Raw genomic sequence first — 16,844 nt, 5'->3', positions numbered from 1 at the left:
GCACACACACACACACACACACACACACACACACACACACACAGCGTAAAAGACGTACCGGATTGTACAGTCGCCGGCTTGCGACCCCTGGCGACCACTGCGCGCTCCGGCGAAGAGACCACGCCAGTCATGCCGTCCAGTCTGGGTTGCTTGGACACGGGCTCACCGTGCGACGATGGAGAGAGAACATTGCCTGGATCGGAGACTGTCGTGTTGCCTGTGATCGGGCTGTTCATTCGTTTCTGCGGTACAATGATGCCGGCGGTTTGCGTCAGGCGATACTTCGGTCCCAGTATATACCGACTGACCGACTCGAGCGGTTTCGGCCTCGACTGCATGACGGAACGCATCTGCTCGTCTTGCACCATATCGTACTGGAACAGATGTGCGGCGTAGGCGTTCACGCACAGCTCACACACCCAGCCACTATCACTGTCGCCGCCATCTCCGCCGACGGGAGAAGCGTGCTGCGAAGACGACACGCTCACTGGAGTGTGTGTTGCCATGCCAACCACTACCCTGCCGCTGCTGCCGGTGGCAACAGCGGCCTTATCACCGCTGCCAGGCCGACAGTCCACCCGCGAGGCGTGCAGGTCCGACAAGGCACGCACTCGCGAGCGATTCCTACAGCACGTGCCGAGCAGAGCTGGCGAAGACTTGGCAAAGTTGGCCAGGATGCGCGCCGAGCGTTCTTCCGCGGAGTGTTGCTGGCTAGCGTCGGTGACATGCAGCTGCCGGGGCAACTCAGCAGTGGCTTGCGATGCGTCGTCACCCACACTGGCCTGCTCACCGCCAGCCATGGGCGCAGTCGTCTTGGCAACGGACTCTGTTCCGCTTGTCTCGCCTCCTCGTGCCGCGTCCCCAGTGGTCTCGTGTCCAAGCGACATCGGTGCTGCAGTCGTAACCATGGACACTGCCTCACTAGGCTCACGAGCAACGCCTTGAATTGCTGCGCTGGTTGCTGATACAGCTAGCGATGATGATGATGATCCGGTTCTTGTTTGCACTGTCGGTGTTGTTGACTTGCTCCGGGTCTCAGCGCTAGTAGCAGTTGCAGCAATGTCGCCAACTTCCATGTCTGAACCACTAACAGCAACAGCAGCAGTCGGCTTATCACGTGTATCCGCGCACACACTGACACAAGTAGTGGTCGGTGGTGCGTGGCCAGCGTGCATACTGCGGCTCTTGTCCTCGTTGCCTGGGGCGACACGCTGCCGCACAGTTGCCGACCACGTTTCCGTGGTAACGGCAGAAGGCAGCGGCGAGATGAGATACTGTGACTGCTTGCCCCAGGCGTCTATGTCACGGCGAGATAGAATGGTGCGCTGCGTGTCTGCAGCGGCCGCCACCACACCGGACAGCACCATGAAGAGATCCCAGTCCAGACATGCGTGCAGTACACGCATCTGCAGCGCTATGGACGAGAATGAGGAACAGTGGCGCATGCGCCAGCGCCACATGCGCCCGATGGATGGCTGCGGGAAACTGTCGATGCCCGGCTTGCAACAGCACACGTCCTCCGTGAACTTGGCAAGCTCATCCAGCTGCCGCTGCTGTGCGGTGGCGGGTGCTGACGAGGACTTGCAATGGTAAACGAAACCGTCGACGAAGCAGACGCCGGCCCGGCGGCCCAACCGTCGACTATCGCTACAGTCTAGCTCCCAGAGAGTGCGGCTTCGCACGCGCTTCTCCGTGTAGCGGCGGAAGAGTCGCTGACGCATCCTGGTCATGCCGTCTTCTCGCTTGGCCACCGGGGCCGAGGACACAGACGATGCTGACGTGGTAGAGCTGGCCGGCATCGCAGTGCCGTCGATTGCGTCGCCGGACGGCGAAAGCGGATTGGGTGCGGAGCCATGGTGGTGCTGTGACGCCATCGCCGTGGACGCCAGAGCTGCCGTGTGGACATCAGGCGGCGTGCTGACAAATCCGCGCTGCGCTGTGCTACTGGTACCAGCGATTATTGTTGCAGTGTTGGTGTGTCGACTAGGACTACCTGTGTGGATTGGCACAAAACCTACTGAGCCCGGCGGTGTGGAGCCCCTGCCGGCTAAGCTGAACAGTCTCGCCGATATGGAGAGCTTTGCACCGGACGTGACTGTGGCCTGGTACGGTGATGGAGTCAGAGCTGGTGTGTCGCGATCGGACGACGAGTGCAAAGACTCGCCTTCGGACTGCGTCCCTGTCGTCGTCGTTGTCGTCAACGATGTCTTGGCCAGTTGCGCTGTCGTTGCGGTGTTGTCTGCGCCAGGCTTTGCTGCATCATCGGTGCAGACCTCCATAGGCTGCTCCTTGCCAGCTTGCTGAGCATGCACGTCATTGCTGGTTTGCTGAGCATGCACGTCTTTGGTGGCTTGTTCAGCAGCGTTCACCACCTTGCCCGCACCCATGCCACTGTCTCCCTCAGCTACCGGAGTAGCGGTGCCTTCTGCTCTCGTGTCCCGGACGTTGTAATATCGCAGCTGCGCGTTCCCTGCTCGCGATGATGGCACACCATCGGCGGTGGAGCGCTTCTCGGCGAGTTCTTGCAGGACGTTCGTGAGGTGTGCGCTCCTCTGTACCCAGGCATAGTCGTCATCCCACACCGGCATATTATTGGGCGCTGGCGACACAAAGCCGGCCGCTGATTGGTGATGGTTTGGCACTAGGAACGGACCAACCGCACCACCGATATGAGCGGCTGAAAGCATCGCTGGGGACAACTGTGCACTGCCCGCAGGACTCACAACACCAGACGATTGCGCATGCATTGCCGGGGAGAGCATGCCAGCAGGGGAAATGGCGCCGCCTGCAGATGTCGAGCCAGCAGGGCCAGGACCCAATGACGACGTCATCATGACGTCACCGTACGGCCCGGATGATGTCACCATGCCAGTGTTTCCCACAGTCAGAGCGTTGCCCATGGGCGACCCGGCGTAGGCTGCTCTAGAGGCGGTGCCGTGGGCGGACATTGTGGCATTCGCCGCCGCTGCAGCGGCGTGCAGCACTGCCGCAGGTGGTACGGGGCTAACTCGTCGCAAGCTGTCATGCAGTTGTGGCGACGATGCAGCAACACCAGCGGGAGCAGCAATGGAAACGCCTGCAGCAGCAGCAGCAGCGGCGGCAGTGTGAGCTCGCCTACTGGCATAGCTGCTGGAGGATGTCGGAGACACGGAGCTGGATGCTGGAGCTCGATCTGACCTGTGATGACCTGCTGCTCCATCAATCACCTGTATCGGAGGAGCAGCAGCAGCAGCGGCAGCAGCAGCAGCAGGGCTAGTGACACACACAGGAGGTGCGAATGCAGCAAACGCCGAGTTCTTACTCGTCGCCTGAGAGAGCACATTGGCGCCAGGTTTGAGTGTGGTGGTCGGCGGTGGTGGCATGGCAACGACACCACCAGCACGTTGGCGTGCAGTGCCAGCAGCAGCAGCAGCAGAATCAGCGGTGCTGAGCATCCCGGAGTGAGCGGCACTGCCTGCGCTGGATTGCGGCGAGTGAGCAGACTGCGGCGAGGAGGCCTCACTGGTCGGTCGACTCATGCCGCGGCGAATCGGCGCAAACGCAGACACCCTCACGGGCGATGCTGCAGCAGACTCCTCCTGCTGCTGCTGCTGCTGTTGCTGTTGCCGATACAGTGCCTGTCCCTCCGGTTGGCGCTCCTGTTGCCGCTCCGGTCGCACGTCGGATATCAACGGTGGTGGGTTGGGCGACGGTGGAAACGCCGCCTTTGCAGATATGTCCAGAACATCAGGGTCGATGGAGATCACGGAAGGCGTGCGGTGAGCATCATCATGTGTAGATGCAGCAGTAGTAGACAGGTGGTCTATGACGGGTAGTGCCGCTACAGGCGATGGCACCAGGGTTACTGCATGCGGCAGAGACGAGCCACCGCCACCGGCAGCGCCGGGGTGAGGTGACAACGCTACATTGATGGCACCGGGGGCCGGTGACACGGAACAACTCAGCTCCGAGTGCGGAGACACAGCGCACGAGGCAGCAGCCATTTCCGCGGCCAGTCTCTCCTTCATCACCCGCGTGTACTCAACAACATCATCGGGTACGCCGCGAGGGTAGATCGCATCGTCTATCCGCTGCTGAATGGCCGGTATGCGGCGCGACCGGCGGTGCGGTAGCTGATGACGGCTCTTGTGAGCCACAAACCGTGGGCTGACGTGCAGAAAGCCAACGTACTGAGCCGATACGCTAGCTGAGCGCTCGCCCTCTGCTGGCATTTTCAACGGTGACTGGGACTGAGGTGAAGGGGAAAGTTTCTCGGCTACTGACATAGTATCTAAGTTGCAACTAGCTTTGCGCGAATATGCGGATGATGTCGCTGTTTCAGACGATCTACCTTTGCCGATGGCGCCCATATCAGTACTGGCAGAAGCGCGATGGCTGTTGACAGATGGCTGATGCTGATCTACGTATAACATGGGTTGGCCGGGTATGACATCATCACGGCTGGGTGTGACATCATCATGGCTGGGGGTGACATCATCACGATTGGGTGTTGCGCTGCTTCTCGTAGCTGATAGCAACACAGCACTGGCCATGGCAGTGGAGGTGGCACCAACCCCTGTGTTACCATGACTACCAGTACTAGGTACACAGTCGGGTGGCAAGCAGGACAACAATGGTGGCATCGTGGGCGACGCGGGCCGCGATTCCGTCTTGACGCAGGCCAGCTGCTGTTGCTGCTGCTGTTGCTGTGGTAGCATGGGCGAGGCGGGTCGGCGTGGCGACAGGCGCGACAGCTTGATGGAGAACGTACGCGGCATCGCTCCGCCACGCAGGACTGGCGAAGAGGAACGCGACGAACGCAGCATGTGAGCGTCAGAAACACGACCTCCGGCATCGCCACCGCCAACACCACCACCAACAGCGCCACTGCTGCTCGCTGGGTAGTGACGATGAAACAACGCTGCCGCTGCTGCGGTGCCGCTTTCAGAGTCGGACGGAGTTGTGGCAGGAGTGGTGGCCCCCTGAGCAGGCTTGTGTTTGTTATCCGTGACGGACAGCGTCTCCTCAGACACGGTGCTGCGAACAAAACGACCACGTGCACCACGTGCACCACCAGCAGTAGCAGCAGGAGTGTCACTGTAATCAGAAACGCTAGCCATGACAGACAGACCGGCGTCTGTATACGCCACAGCTGGACCCACAGCAGCCACGGAGGCTGCACTGGTTCCGCACTTGCCTTCGGAAAGAACATTGCCTGCCGCAGCAGACACGATGTCCATGGGCTCTGCTGGCGATGCTGGCCCATCACCCGTTGTCATCACCACGTTGCTGGCATGCGCCGGCTTGCTCTCCGCAGATCGGAGGTCGGGCGATGCGGCCGATTTGTCGTTGCCATGGTTACAACAGGTGCACTTTGGTTGCGTGGCAATGTCTGCGTCGGTGAGCCGTCGCCAGCGTGTGCTGCTTGTCGTGTTGAACCAGTGTGTGTTGAACGCACGCACGCGCAGGCTGTAGACGAGCATCTCGACGAGCGAAGCGAGGTGCTCGTGCCGATGTGAGCCCTGCACGGCCAGCAGCCAGTCGGCGCGGAACGACTGCCACGCGGAGCACTTCAGCGAGAGCGGGATCTGCGCCTCTAGCGTGCAGATTAGCGCACGCAGCGTAACGGCCATTGCTGGGATGTTGTTGGCGACGGTGTGCACGTCCACCACGGGGATGACAAAGCCGCGCTGCAGCGAGTGCAGACGCCGCTCGGTCAGAATGCCGGAGAAGTAGGTCATGTTGTCGCCGTTGCTGTACTTCTTGAACGACGCCGTCGGCGGGCGGCCCAGCGGCAGGGACGGGTCGCTGGAACGGCGCGTGGCGCGATTGCGCTTCCGTCTCACCGTCCCGTCCAGGTCGTCTTCCTGCGCGTTGCCCGTAGCAACAGCACCGGCAACAGCAGCAGCAGCACCAGCGGATGCACCGATGTTGTCCGTGGGTGTTGGCAGGGCAGGAGTGCCGCCGGTAATGCCCGCCGCACTGTCCGCATCCTTGGTGGGCTGGGCGGCTCTCTGCAACAGAGACGCGTGCACGCGATCAAGATCCACGGCAACGCATTGTAACCGTAGCAACAGTGAAGCGCACGGTGGCGATGATGACGATGATGACGACGATGACGAGATTGACACAGCGGCGGAGAGTGTAGATGAGAATGTGCTATTTCCGCGCACGGCGTGTGCCCAGAACCGCCCCTGCTCAAACGCAGGCATGCCGAGAATGTTGAGTACGGGTGATGCCGACCACACAAGATACCGTATAGTGAGAACCTGAGTTGGCGCAGTGTTGCTTGTCTCGTCATGACCATCAACACATTCACGACCAGTAGAAACACGATTTTCGGACGCGGAAGCGGCGAGACTGGTATTGTCAGTCGGTTGCTCAGCGCTTGTCTCTAGCTTGCCTGTGCTCCCTGATGCACTATCCACACCTGTGGGTGTTGCTGCTGATACGTGCAGCCCTGAGCGAGACGAAGACGCAGTGCTGCTATCAATGCCTGCACTGCTGCTGCTGCAGATGGGTGCTTGCAGCCCAACAGTGGAGCTTTCTGCGGCTGTGTGACGTTGATGCTCCTTTAGCGGTGCTTGTTGTTGTTGTTGTTGCTGTTGTTGTTGTTGTTGTTGTTGTTCCTGCTGCTGCTGCTGCAGCTGTTGGGACACAGTGGCAGGCGCAGCGCTACTTGCAGATAGGCGTGTGCTTTCCGTACCCGGTACAAACACTGCCGTTGGCCGAATGCGCACACCAGCAGGGCTCTGCTGCTGTTGCTGCTGCTGCTGTTGCTGCAGGGCTGGTGATGTCCGGCTGCGTTGGCTAGTTGTGAGCGGCATAACAGCAGCAGCACCACCCGGAGGCATTACATGCGGCGTAGCGTACGCACTGCTCATGGTTCCTCCGCTCAGCACTCCGCCTCGAGTGGCGCCATCAGCAGCACGACTGGACACGGTACTGGAGAGTGGGACGAAAGCGGTTGGGGACGACGTATACGACTGCGGACGGCGCGCATCACCACCGTGCAACACACCCGTGTGGCCCTGCTGTTCAGAGCGCAGCGCATGCGTCTCCGCCGACGACAACGTGCCTGCGCGGTGCGTGGACGTCACGGCGGAAGCGGTTACGGCGCCGCGAGTTTGCGTCGGCAAGTACCCCACCAGTGAGCCAGCCGTTCCGGCAGCTGCTCGGATAGCCGGAGTTGACAGCGCAGCCAGGCTTGTTGGTCTGTGTGAACCAGCTCCAGCGCTAGTGCTGCTGCTGCTGGTGGCATTGCGTGACGGCAGCACGGTGCGCGGAGACGATGAAGACGATCGTGACATTAGCGGCGGCGGAGAGGAAGACGTGGTAGCCACCAAGTCCACGGCGGGCAGCACGAGACTACATCCGGTTTTCCCAGCAGCGCTGCCTGTAGCTGCGCTGTTACTGCTACTCATGCCGGTGGTGCTGCTCATCGGCACAGACTGCGGGGCGAGCATTGGTGTTCCTGTTTTTTTCGCCGCTGCTGCCACTGCCACTGCTGCCGTGGCGACAGTCTTTGGCTTCTTGGTGACGAAAATTCCCCGTACTGTTGTTGGTGGTGGTGGTGGTGACGCTGGCACAGGCACAGGCGCTGCTCGAGTACCGGTGGCGGTGGGTAGCGTCACTGCACCGGGGGAACTAGCCACAAGCACAGGTGTGGTGGCCGCCGTCATCGAGGCAACTACTGTGCCGGGAGGAGGAGGAGTGCCCGTGTACTGACGAGGCGCTGGTGAGAGTGGCGGTGCCACACGGCGTACGGCTGCCGCCGCTACCGTCGACGTGCACGCTACGCTAGCGCTGCTGCTGCTAGCGGCACTGCTCGTGACGCCGGCGTGCGTTGCCAACGACGACGGAGCCGCCGGCGTGGTGGTAGCGGCCGTCGCCGCTAGCAACGGGGCTACGGCTTCTTGCGTGGAGGAGTGCGGCGGCGGCTGGTCTGCATGCGGAGGCGGAATGGCCATGGTAGCGCCGAGCAGTGTGTGCTTCCAGGCGCTCGGATCCATGTAGAGCAGGATCAGGCTGAACATCTGGCGCAGGTTCACGGCCACTGTGGACTTGGGCTCAGTCGTGGCGAGGTCGTATAGCAGCTTGAGTTGATCGCAGTTTGTGTAGTAAGCTAGAATGCTCTTGCCACTTACGGAACGCCTGAAAAACACACACACAGAACACAGAATCCGCCGGTCCCTAACTACCCGTCTACACCACTACTGTAAAAGCCATATATATATAACGAAGTGCTAACTCTAACGAGTTAACGAGGAGAACTCTGTCGTTAAAATAGAAATCGTTACACAAAAATCGATACATATACTGTCCTATTGAGCGTTGAGAATACGTGAGAATCGTTACCTTTGGTACACGTAAACCAGTCAATTTTGGGAAATCGTTATATATGCGCCTCGTTAGAATAATGGCTTTTACAGTAATCTAAAATGGCTGTATGGAAGGCTTCACAATGTTCAAACCGTTTACTGTAAGCGTAGCCAAAAAAATCACGGCTCGCGTGAGACTCGGTTTATCTAATAATATGCGGAAAATTCGGCCTCTATATATTATAATATAGAGGCCGAGTTTTCCGCATCCGTAGGAACGCCACCACCCTTCAAGGATCAAGGCGCAGATGCAGCTCCTAAAGTGATGGGAGGTGAGTAGATCAGCTCACCAGCTGATACAGTCAAAGATACGTTTGAATTTGTTGACATCCTCCACTCACACCCAGTTCCCACCAGTGATCACATTTTTCTTTTGATGTCGTTTAGTCTATTTACAAATGTACCTTTGGAGGAGACAATTTACACCGGGGCTAAAGTGTTGTATTACAATGATGAAGTGGATTCACTGTGGATATCTATCTCAAGTGGTATTGCGTGAATTGATGTTTCTCCATAATGATCCATGAAGTTGGTTGTTCCAACGGCAGTCGTGAGTTAGTCAAGTGTCAAGTTTGGCAAGAAGCATGTGTTGCTCTTTGGAACAACCAACTTCATGACTAATACCGCCGAAGTCGCAACTTTAAGTTCCTTATGACTGGTGTAGAAATATCCTTCAACGATGATACGATGTATAGGCAAATAGATGGATCGTGGCGATGACTGGGGCACTTATAGCATTCATCGCTATTCTGTAATGGTTAGTGTTGGATAACCTATGAATGACATGTAGGCGTTTGTTCCTTTCTTTTAACCCTTTCAGGGTCACAGTGCATTTACTACGTCTGGGCACTGAAATTCAGTGCATCAGTACAATTGTGGAGATAGCAACAAACAAATTGTCACAACATTTTTGTTTCTCAACAGATTTTCACAATTTATGGCTTACTGGAAAGCTCTTTTCCTGCTCGTCACCTTCCACGTACTGTCAGAGCATACAGCACCTCAAGGACACCCCCTAGCCTCGCCAACAGTGTCCCTATCGTGCTCCAGTTTGGCATCAAGACCACGCACAACTATTTCCTTCGGTTTGGGGCTCATACTCAACGTAGAACTACGATTCAAACTGCACCGAACTCGTGAGATTCAAGCGATTCAAACGATGGTTTCAAACATCATGGTGCCTTTGACACGCCATTGGGAAATCACCTTGAATGCCTTGAAAGTCGCAAAAAATCGCCGGACAAAAAGTAAGAAAAACGTTGAGATCGAAACCGCATGTTCAATCGCTGCTCGATCATTTGTTGAGCTACCTCCACATGAAACACCTCTGGAAAGCCCTTTCCAAGACCGTTCCAATGAGCTATTGATCATGGCGATGCGATACTCCTTTCCAGAGTTACGTCTGTTTGTGCAGTGATCTATCAGTGCGTACGGTATGTGCACTGTACAACAAGTATAGCGCGAGTATACTCGTCAATGCCCAGACGCGATGGGGTCTGAATGACGAGTATACTCGTCATAAACCCGGAAAGCGTTAACAGATGTGAACAGGGGGCACACTTCCTCAAACAACATATTGCAGGCAACGGTGCTTACACAAACATCATGTTACAAGCAAAGATGTATTGGCGGCCGACCACGTCGTGGCCAACGCTGAAGAAACGCATCACGTCCTCGCGCAGCGGTATATCCTGCGCGGCCTGCATCTGTGCGGCTCGGCGGCACAGGTGAGAGAGAACCGCCAGGCGCAAGTGCAGAGGTCCAGCTGCATAATGAAACCGACAAAAAAAACAACAACAAAAACACGTTAGTACAGTGGTCCCTTGATAATCCGGCAGCATTTGTGCTACGGAAATTCTGCTGGATTAGGGAGGGTGCTGGATTAGGGAGGGTGCTGGATTAGTGAGGGTGCTGGATTAGGGAGGGTGCTGGATTAGGGAGGGTGCTGGATTAGGGAGGGTGCTGGATTAGGGAGGGTGCTGGATTAGGGAGGGTGCTGGATTAGGGAGGGTGCTGGATTAGGGAGGGTGCCGGATTAGGGAGGGTACTGGATTAGTGAGGGTGCTGGATTAGGGAGGGTGCTGGATTAGGGAGGGTGCCGGATTAGGGAGGGCGCCGGATTAGGGAGGGCGCTGGATTAGAGAGGGTGCCGGAGTAACAAATCTGATTTACTGCCGCAGTGTGCATGAAGAGGACATTTTGGCTACTGGTTTTGCGCTAATTTATAGATGGTACTGGTTTATAAAGTGCTGGATTAAAGAGGGACGACTGGATCCGTACTTATTGTTCCACTGGTGTCGCGGTATGAATGCGTACACATGTTTTCCATCAATTATGGGATTTTCGTCTCCTCGCCGACTTTCGAAACCGACGACAACAGACTTTGAGAATGTGTTCGCATCAGATTAACAGTGGAGTGACTGTGCTAGCGGATGGTTTTGACTGGATAATAATGAAACCAACAACAACAACAACACCATGACTATCATCATGAACAAGAACTTGTTATTGGGAAGAAAATCCCGTTTTGATATGCGAAATAAAACAAAGTAAAAATAAAATTCGTGTGCATAATCCTGTTCTTTGTAAACAAAAGAAGCATGTAGTCGCGCTAAAGTTGTTCTCGTAGCTGGTTATCAGATGTAAATGTTGTGTCATGTTGCACTGTATCACCTCATGCTTTGTGCCTGCACTCAGTTATATATGTTAGCACTATGTTTGACACCTATTATGTAATGCTGTAGCACTTCCTTTTTTGTTCACACTTTTAATTATGTATACAATAAATGAGGAGGCCGAGGGTTTATGACCAATAAAAACTATTATAAAAACCGAGGTCCCCCGAGGTTTTTATAATAGTTTTTATTGGTCATAAACCCAAGGCCGGAGCATTTATTGTATTTAGAATCAACCAGTAAAAACACCTACTCAATCTCCAACAACAAAATTAGCGGACAGCTGTTATTTGTGTTGCTATGACAACCCGTGTGCTGGACGAGTATTTGTTGTCATTGGTTCAATTTCTTTTAGTCTTCATAGGCTATCAGATCATTTTCCTTATTCGGTCTATTTATAACCAGTATCTATAATGAGAGTGTGGTCTGTCTCCATGGTTACCGGTGTTCATTTCATAACTATAGCCACTGCTCCTTGTTAGACCTTATCTGGAAGGCCCATTCTTGCATATTCCAACAGCAGCCAAGGGAGCTAGCTCTCTTGGTTATGCGGATTGGGTCCGATCCTAAAAAGCTGTTTTTATGAACTGTTTTTATGAACTGTTTTTATTGGATAGGATATGATTATGTTCAATAAACGAGGTTTGTGTCAATGGGAGATTGACTTGGAGTTTTTACGAGTTGATTCTAAGCTGTTATAAAATGTTCTATTTTTGTACACAGTACCCTCAGTTCCGATACTATTCACTGATGAGCGGAACACAAAAATCAATTTTGAATAACATAAAAATCCTTAAAAATTCCATGAACTCGTTGTTGTCTGGCCATGTCTGCATCTATTATACTCTTAGGCTGCGTTCGTTTTTAGCTACCTGGTAGAGTAGAGTAGAGTCACTCTACCGATAGAGGTAGATGGTAGAGGCAAGTGTACGAACGCTGTTCTACCAGATCTAGTAGTTTACACGATGTGTACGTGAAATGTTTCTTTTTTTTATGGAGTTGTGTACAAATCCTCGATCTTGCTGGAAATCCCGTAGCTCTACCAACTTCTACCGGTTTCTACCAACTTTTTCCCGGTAGAGCCGGTAGAGGAAAGTAGAATCTACCCTTTTGAGTAGAATTTTTTTTCAAAAAACGAACACCTCTACCGTAAGAAGTAGTTTCTACCCAAACCTGTAGATCAAAAACGAACGCCCCCTAAATTGCACTAATAAAAATAAAACGGCGGTAAAAATTTAAAAATCATGACAAGGCTACAGAGGAGTTACGCCATTCTTATTAAAAATAAAGATTAACTCTTTCAGTGCCAAGGACGAGATAACTCGTCCTACAGACCCCCACGCGATTGGCCAAGGACGAGATATCTCGTCCTCGTAGTGCGCACGTTACATTGCAGTGCATAGACCAGTGTACAAACTATCGTAACTCTGTGAAACATAAACGCATCGCGACAATCAATACACTGTTGGAAAGGTCTTGAGCTCATCTTTCCGTGGATATAACGTTCGTCGCGATGGGATAAAGAATCACTGAGCGGCGACAGGATGAACACCAAAATCACGGGCCGGAGTGAACACGAATTTTTTTGTTCATGACTTCGCAGTTTTTTGGAGCGTGCTAGGGGATTTCCCTTTGGCACGATGCATGCGTGATGGACATCAAATGAAGCGCTTGGATCTCAGCTTTGCAGCGCAGTTCGAATCGTGAAAATCGGTTGAATTTGGGCAAGATGCCGAACAAGAACGTGAGATTGAGTTGTTGTGCCGTTCCGAGGCACGGTGGAGTAGTTCGGAGAGGAGGTGGAAGTGGCCCTGGTGTGTCTATGTTGCTGAGATCTACCATGATGGATTCGCTTGGTCCTGATCTTTCCAACGAGCCCAGGATGATGAAAATCCATCATGGTGGAGTGAAATGAGAATAAATTCCATTCAGAGCTGTGCGCGCAAACTACACCAAGAGAGTCAGTGCACTGGACAGCCGGCCGATTGGAGAAAAGGGGCCCCGGCATGGAACGGGTTAATAATATCTCTTTTTCTTTTAGTGATTGGTGTATCCCAGAGACCGTTTGTAGAGTGTTGTGAAGATGTATGGATATAATGGATGGCTACAGTGGAGTCTTCGCATTTTGAGAAATGTGTTTAAAAATATTTTTAAAAAATATTTAAAAAACAGCAAACTCAAAACATCCATCCCTTCGTGTATGACAAAGAAAAAAATGGATTTTCTATTCTCCATTTCATTTGCCATTCACCATAATCTCATATTGGCTAGGAGTCACCGGAACTATAAAGAACTGAAGCTACAATGAATCACAAGCATCACCGGGTCAGAGGTTGGGCTTTTTATGATTATTTTGATGGTTTTGTCCAACGTTCTGAACAGTGCACTTCCCAAAATGGAGGGCACAAATTATTTTATCCGCAGTGTTTGCATTAACCTTGCTCAGGGTGCAAGTTTAGCGCACACAAATGTACAGGCCATTTTTACAACTACTGGGGACAGCTAGTACCGTATTCAAGCGCATAGAAGCGCACGGGCCTATATCCGGATATAAGCGCGCCCCTCACATATAAGCGCATGGGCTTGTATTGACTGAACAGAATTCACATTTCCGGTATCACTGTACCGGTAATGACAAAACTCATTCTGGAATTACGATGTACTGAAAGGTGTTATTGCAGGGCCAGCATCAAAGAAATGCTTTTTGATGGGGGGGGGGGGGGTGCTTTGCCACCCAAAGCTCCTCCCCCCCCCCCCTGCCTACGCCCCTGTGTATCAGGCACAATAGAAGAAGAAAACATCCTGCTACGAGGACCATAGCTCAGTGGTAGAGCATTGCTAACCTTTGCTAGCGAAGGTCCCTGCGTCGAGTCTTGGCGGCGACAGTCAAGTTTTGTCCTCAGACTTTTTCCCTTTCGCTTGTTTAGCTTTTTTTATTTTTTTACTTCACCATAAGCACAGTCAAAATCTGCCTTCTCACTGGGCGTATTGCCACAGTTCTCGCAAAAATGATGAAGATACTGATAAGAATTAAAAAAGAGAGGACCATAAGTTTACAAGTTATCTGTTTTGTCCAACAATTACAATACTGATAAGGCCACACGTTTTTATTTCTATGTTTCTCGTCACCTGAAAGTCTAAAAACGCATGCGAGAGGTGGAAAAAAATAAAAAATGACCGAAATAAAAAAAAAGTTTATTAGATCTTTGTTCACACTCAAATCCACCAATACACCATGCAAAATAGCATCCATAGTTAGCACAAGTATGTGGTAGGAGCTTCTGTCACAATCTGTGCATGTGCAGCTAGATTGCGCACAAAAAATGGCAACCTCGCATCATGTGTCGCGCAGGCCAGGCCACAATATGTACATGTGCATGAGCGTGCTGGTCCCCACATGCACAGTCAGTGCAGCATATTTTTTTCTTTTTTTCCTCCAGACTCCTGAGTCGTACGCGCGCGGGTGACGAGAAACATAGAAATAAAAACGTGTGGCCTAAGAGAAATAGAAAAATATATTTAAGAAGAAGGCCCAAAAGAGAAGACGAAACAAATTGAATAAGGGAGCACTACAAGTAAAGAATGTGAATTTGATGAAGTATAATGATGAGAATTAGGCAACGGATCTTCAAGTCCCTCAACTGCTGTATACTATTGGAACTGTCCAAATAAAAATCACATTTGCAGAACGACGTGATAAAAATATAAAAATAAAATAAAAAACCTCAAGGTAGCTCCCGAGTAAATGAAATTCCGAAAATTTGCCCTTTGGACTGTATTAATTCATGGGTAGGGATGTCCTGATTGAGATAATCAACATATTAGGGTACCTCTTTGGACACTTTGGGGGTGTAAGCGGCGCTCAAAGGTCAGCAAATTTGAGACATTTAGCGAAATATGCCAGATCGTACCACCTGGGTTGTTATGCCCTTCACCTTCATCTGCTTGATATATTTTTTAAATAAATGAAGTCAGCAGGACCAGAACATGTGTGGGAAGCCTCAGAAACAAAAATGGTACATTAGCAGCATGTGTTTAGCTAGATACTGGACATTTTTCACTTCTACGGTCAATTAAACTACATGCCCTGGGAGTACTATATAACGGGCAAAATAAAAAAATGGCCCGAAAATATTTAGTTTTTTCTTCTTTTCTACATTGCTATACATGTATGTCCATAGAACAGACAGACACATAAATTATGGTAGGTAATTGGATAAATAACGGTGCTGTGGGGAGAATTGAGTGCCCTTACACACGATTTGACTTAGACAGAAATGCACAAAATGGCATGTGTAACCTGCTCAGTTTGCCATGAGCTGAAAAGGAATATGCTTGCTGGTAAAAGTAATGATCCATACACAACCAATTACAGCCTTTCCACCCTTTACAATCATTCCATAACCTTTCGCAGATGATGTATTTCGTATAAATTTCGCTGTGAGCAAAATAAAATAAAAATCTGTCCGAAGATTTCCCCGTTGTGCAGCTTCAATGTCAAGTCACACCCCGACTGAGCAGGAAAAACAAAAAGATGATAGGAGGTATTCGGACCAATTCCTCCTGTAAAGCCTCCTTTCCCTTCCCAAAATAAGAGATTTCAGTCAAAATCACAAGGGAAAAGAAGAATAAAAGTTGTGCACAAGGGTGGCTCGAACCCGCAAGGGGCGGAAAGTCATAATATTTCCACTCATGGCCCACGCAAAAGGATGCTCAGAGGACCGGTTTGTGACTTCGGATTGAGCTACCTTAATATCGCAATAAGGAGGACGGGCTGAAGTGACATTGGATAAATTTATTGAACAATGTTAACCCTTTATTACCGGATTACTTGCACAGCATGCACCAGAATTACGAATTTCAGCACAATTACCAACTTCACCAGGTCATAACTTTGGTCTCCTTCACTTGATTTTCACAATCTAGGGCTCGTTGGAAAGCTCTTGGCGAGAGCAACGCCAGAGTACCAAGCTCCATTATCCAGTCGCCACAAATCAGGCGCGGTAACACAGCAAAGTCGTCTCCAAGCCTGATATGCAAGCAAATTGGTCCCATCAACGCCATTCCACTCTCCTTCATCGCAGAACGCTCAAATTTGTTTGAGACGATTCAAACTTCAGCCGACTACGTCATTATCATGTGGTTAGTCGCTCAAAGGGATTTCCCCCAAAAATGGCGAAGTGATCGATCAAAAATTTGAATTTGCCGAGGTGAGAATCCGGCGTGCGATATCTCTGGCGTCCGACATCGTAACTCTTTGGCGATTGTTGCATTGGATAGCTTGGAGTTTCCGCTACCAAATAGACCTTTCGAGTATTGAATTCGCGCAAGAAATGATGGAGTTACGAAGATATTACTGGCCTGCAGACTTTCGATCATATATTATGATCGAAAGTCTGCAGGCCGGTAATAAAGGGTTAAAAGCGATGGAGACGATGCGAAAACAATCTAAAAGGCAAGGAGAAATACATGTAAGAAGAAAAAGCTACGGAAAAAAGATGATTCGAACAAGTTTTCGGACAACACTCTTCAGGAATCAACGTTGTACTAAGAAAAGCTACGTTTCACGGGTCAGTTCATGTGACCTTACTACGGCAGACTGCACACACTCATGATGGATTTTCAACAGCAGTGTCATACAGTGAGGAGCAGCACGGCCAAGACAAGTGTCGGGTAAGTGACTGGTGACAGGACAGTGCCCACCTCACTTAAACCAATCCTGCTGAGAACCCCCCGTGCAGTGTTGTGTTTTTTAACCCATCATGCATGATTGGCTGATTGGGGATAATCACCATGGCCAAATAACGCA

The 16,844-nt window shown here is 51.8% G+C and overlaps 1 protein-coding gene across 1 annotated transcript in view; it reads right to left on the bottom strand.

Annotated features, from left to right (window-relative positions):
* The window catches only part of LOC135828205 (mucin-19-like), a 59,956-nt gene that overhangs the window by 26,411 nt on the left and 16,701 nt on the right, over positions 1 to 16,844 (bottom strand). Inside the window, exons 4-5 of the mRNA XM_065340658.1 lie at positions 9,957 to 10,125; positions 59 to 8,133 (exon numbers count right to left, since the gene is read on the bottom strand). Coding sequence (XP_065196730.1) covers positions 59 to 8,133; positions 9,957 to 10,125 — 8,244 coding nt within the window. The remainder of the gene's footprint in view (positions 1 to 58; positions 8,134 to 9,956; positions 10,126 to 16,844) is intronic.

The sequence above is a fragment of the Sycon ciliatum genome, chromosome 12 (genome assembly GCF_964019385.1).
Source record: "Sycon ciliatum chromosome 12, ocSycCili1.1, whole genome shotgun sequence".
In the NCBI taxonomy this organism is placed as follows: Eukaryota; Metazoa; Porifera; class Calcarea; order Leucosolenida; family Sycettidae; genus Sycon; species Sycon ciliatum.
Note: the sequence above shows the minus strand (reverse complement) of the source record. Positions and strands in the feature narration are given on the sequence as shown.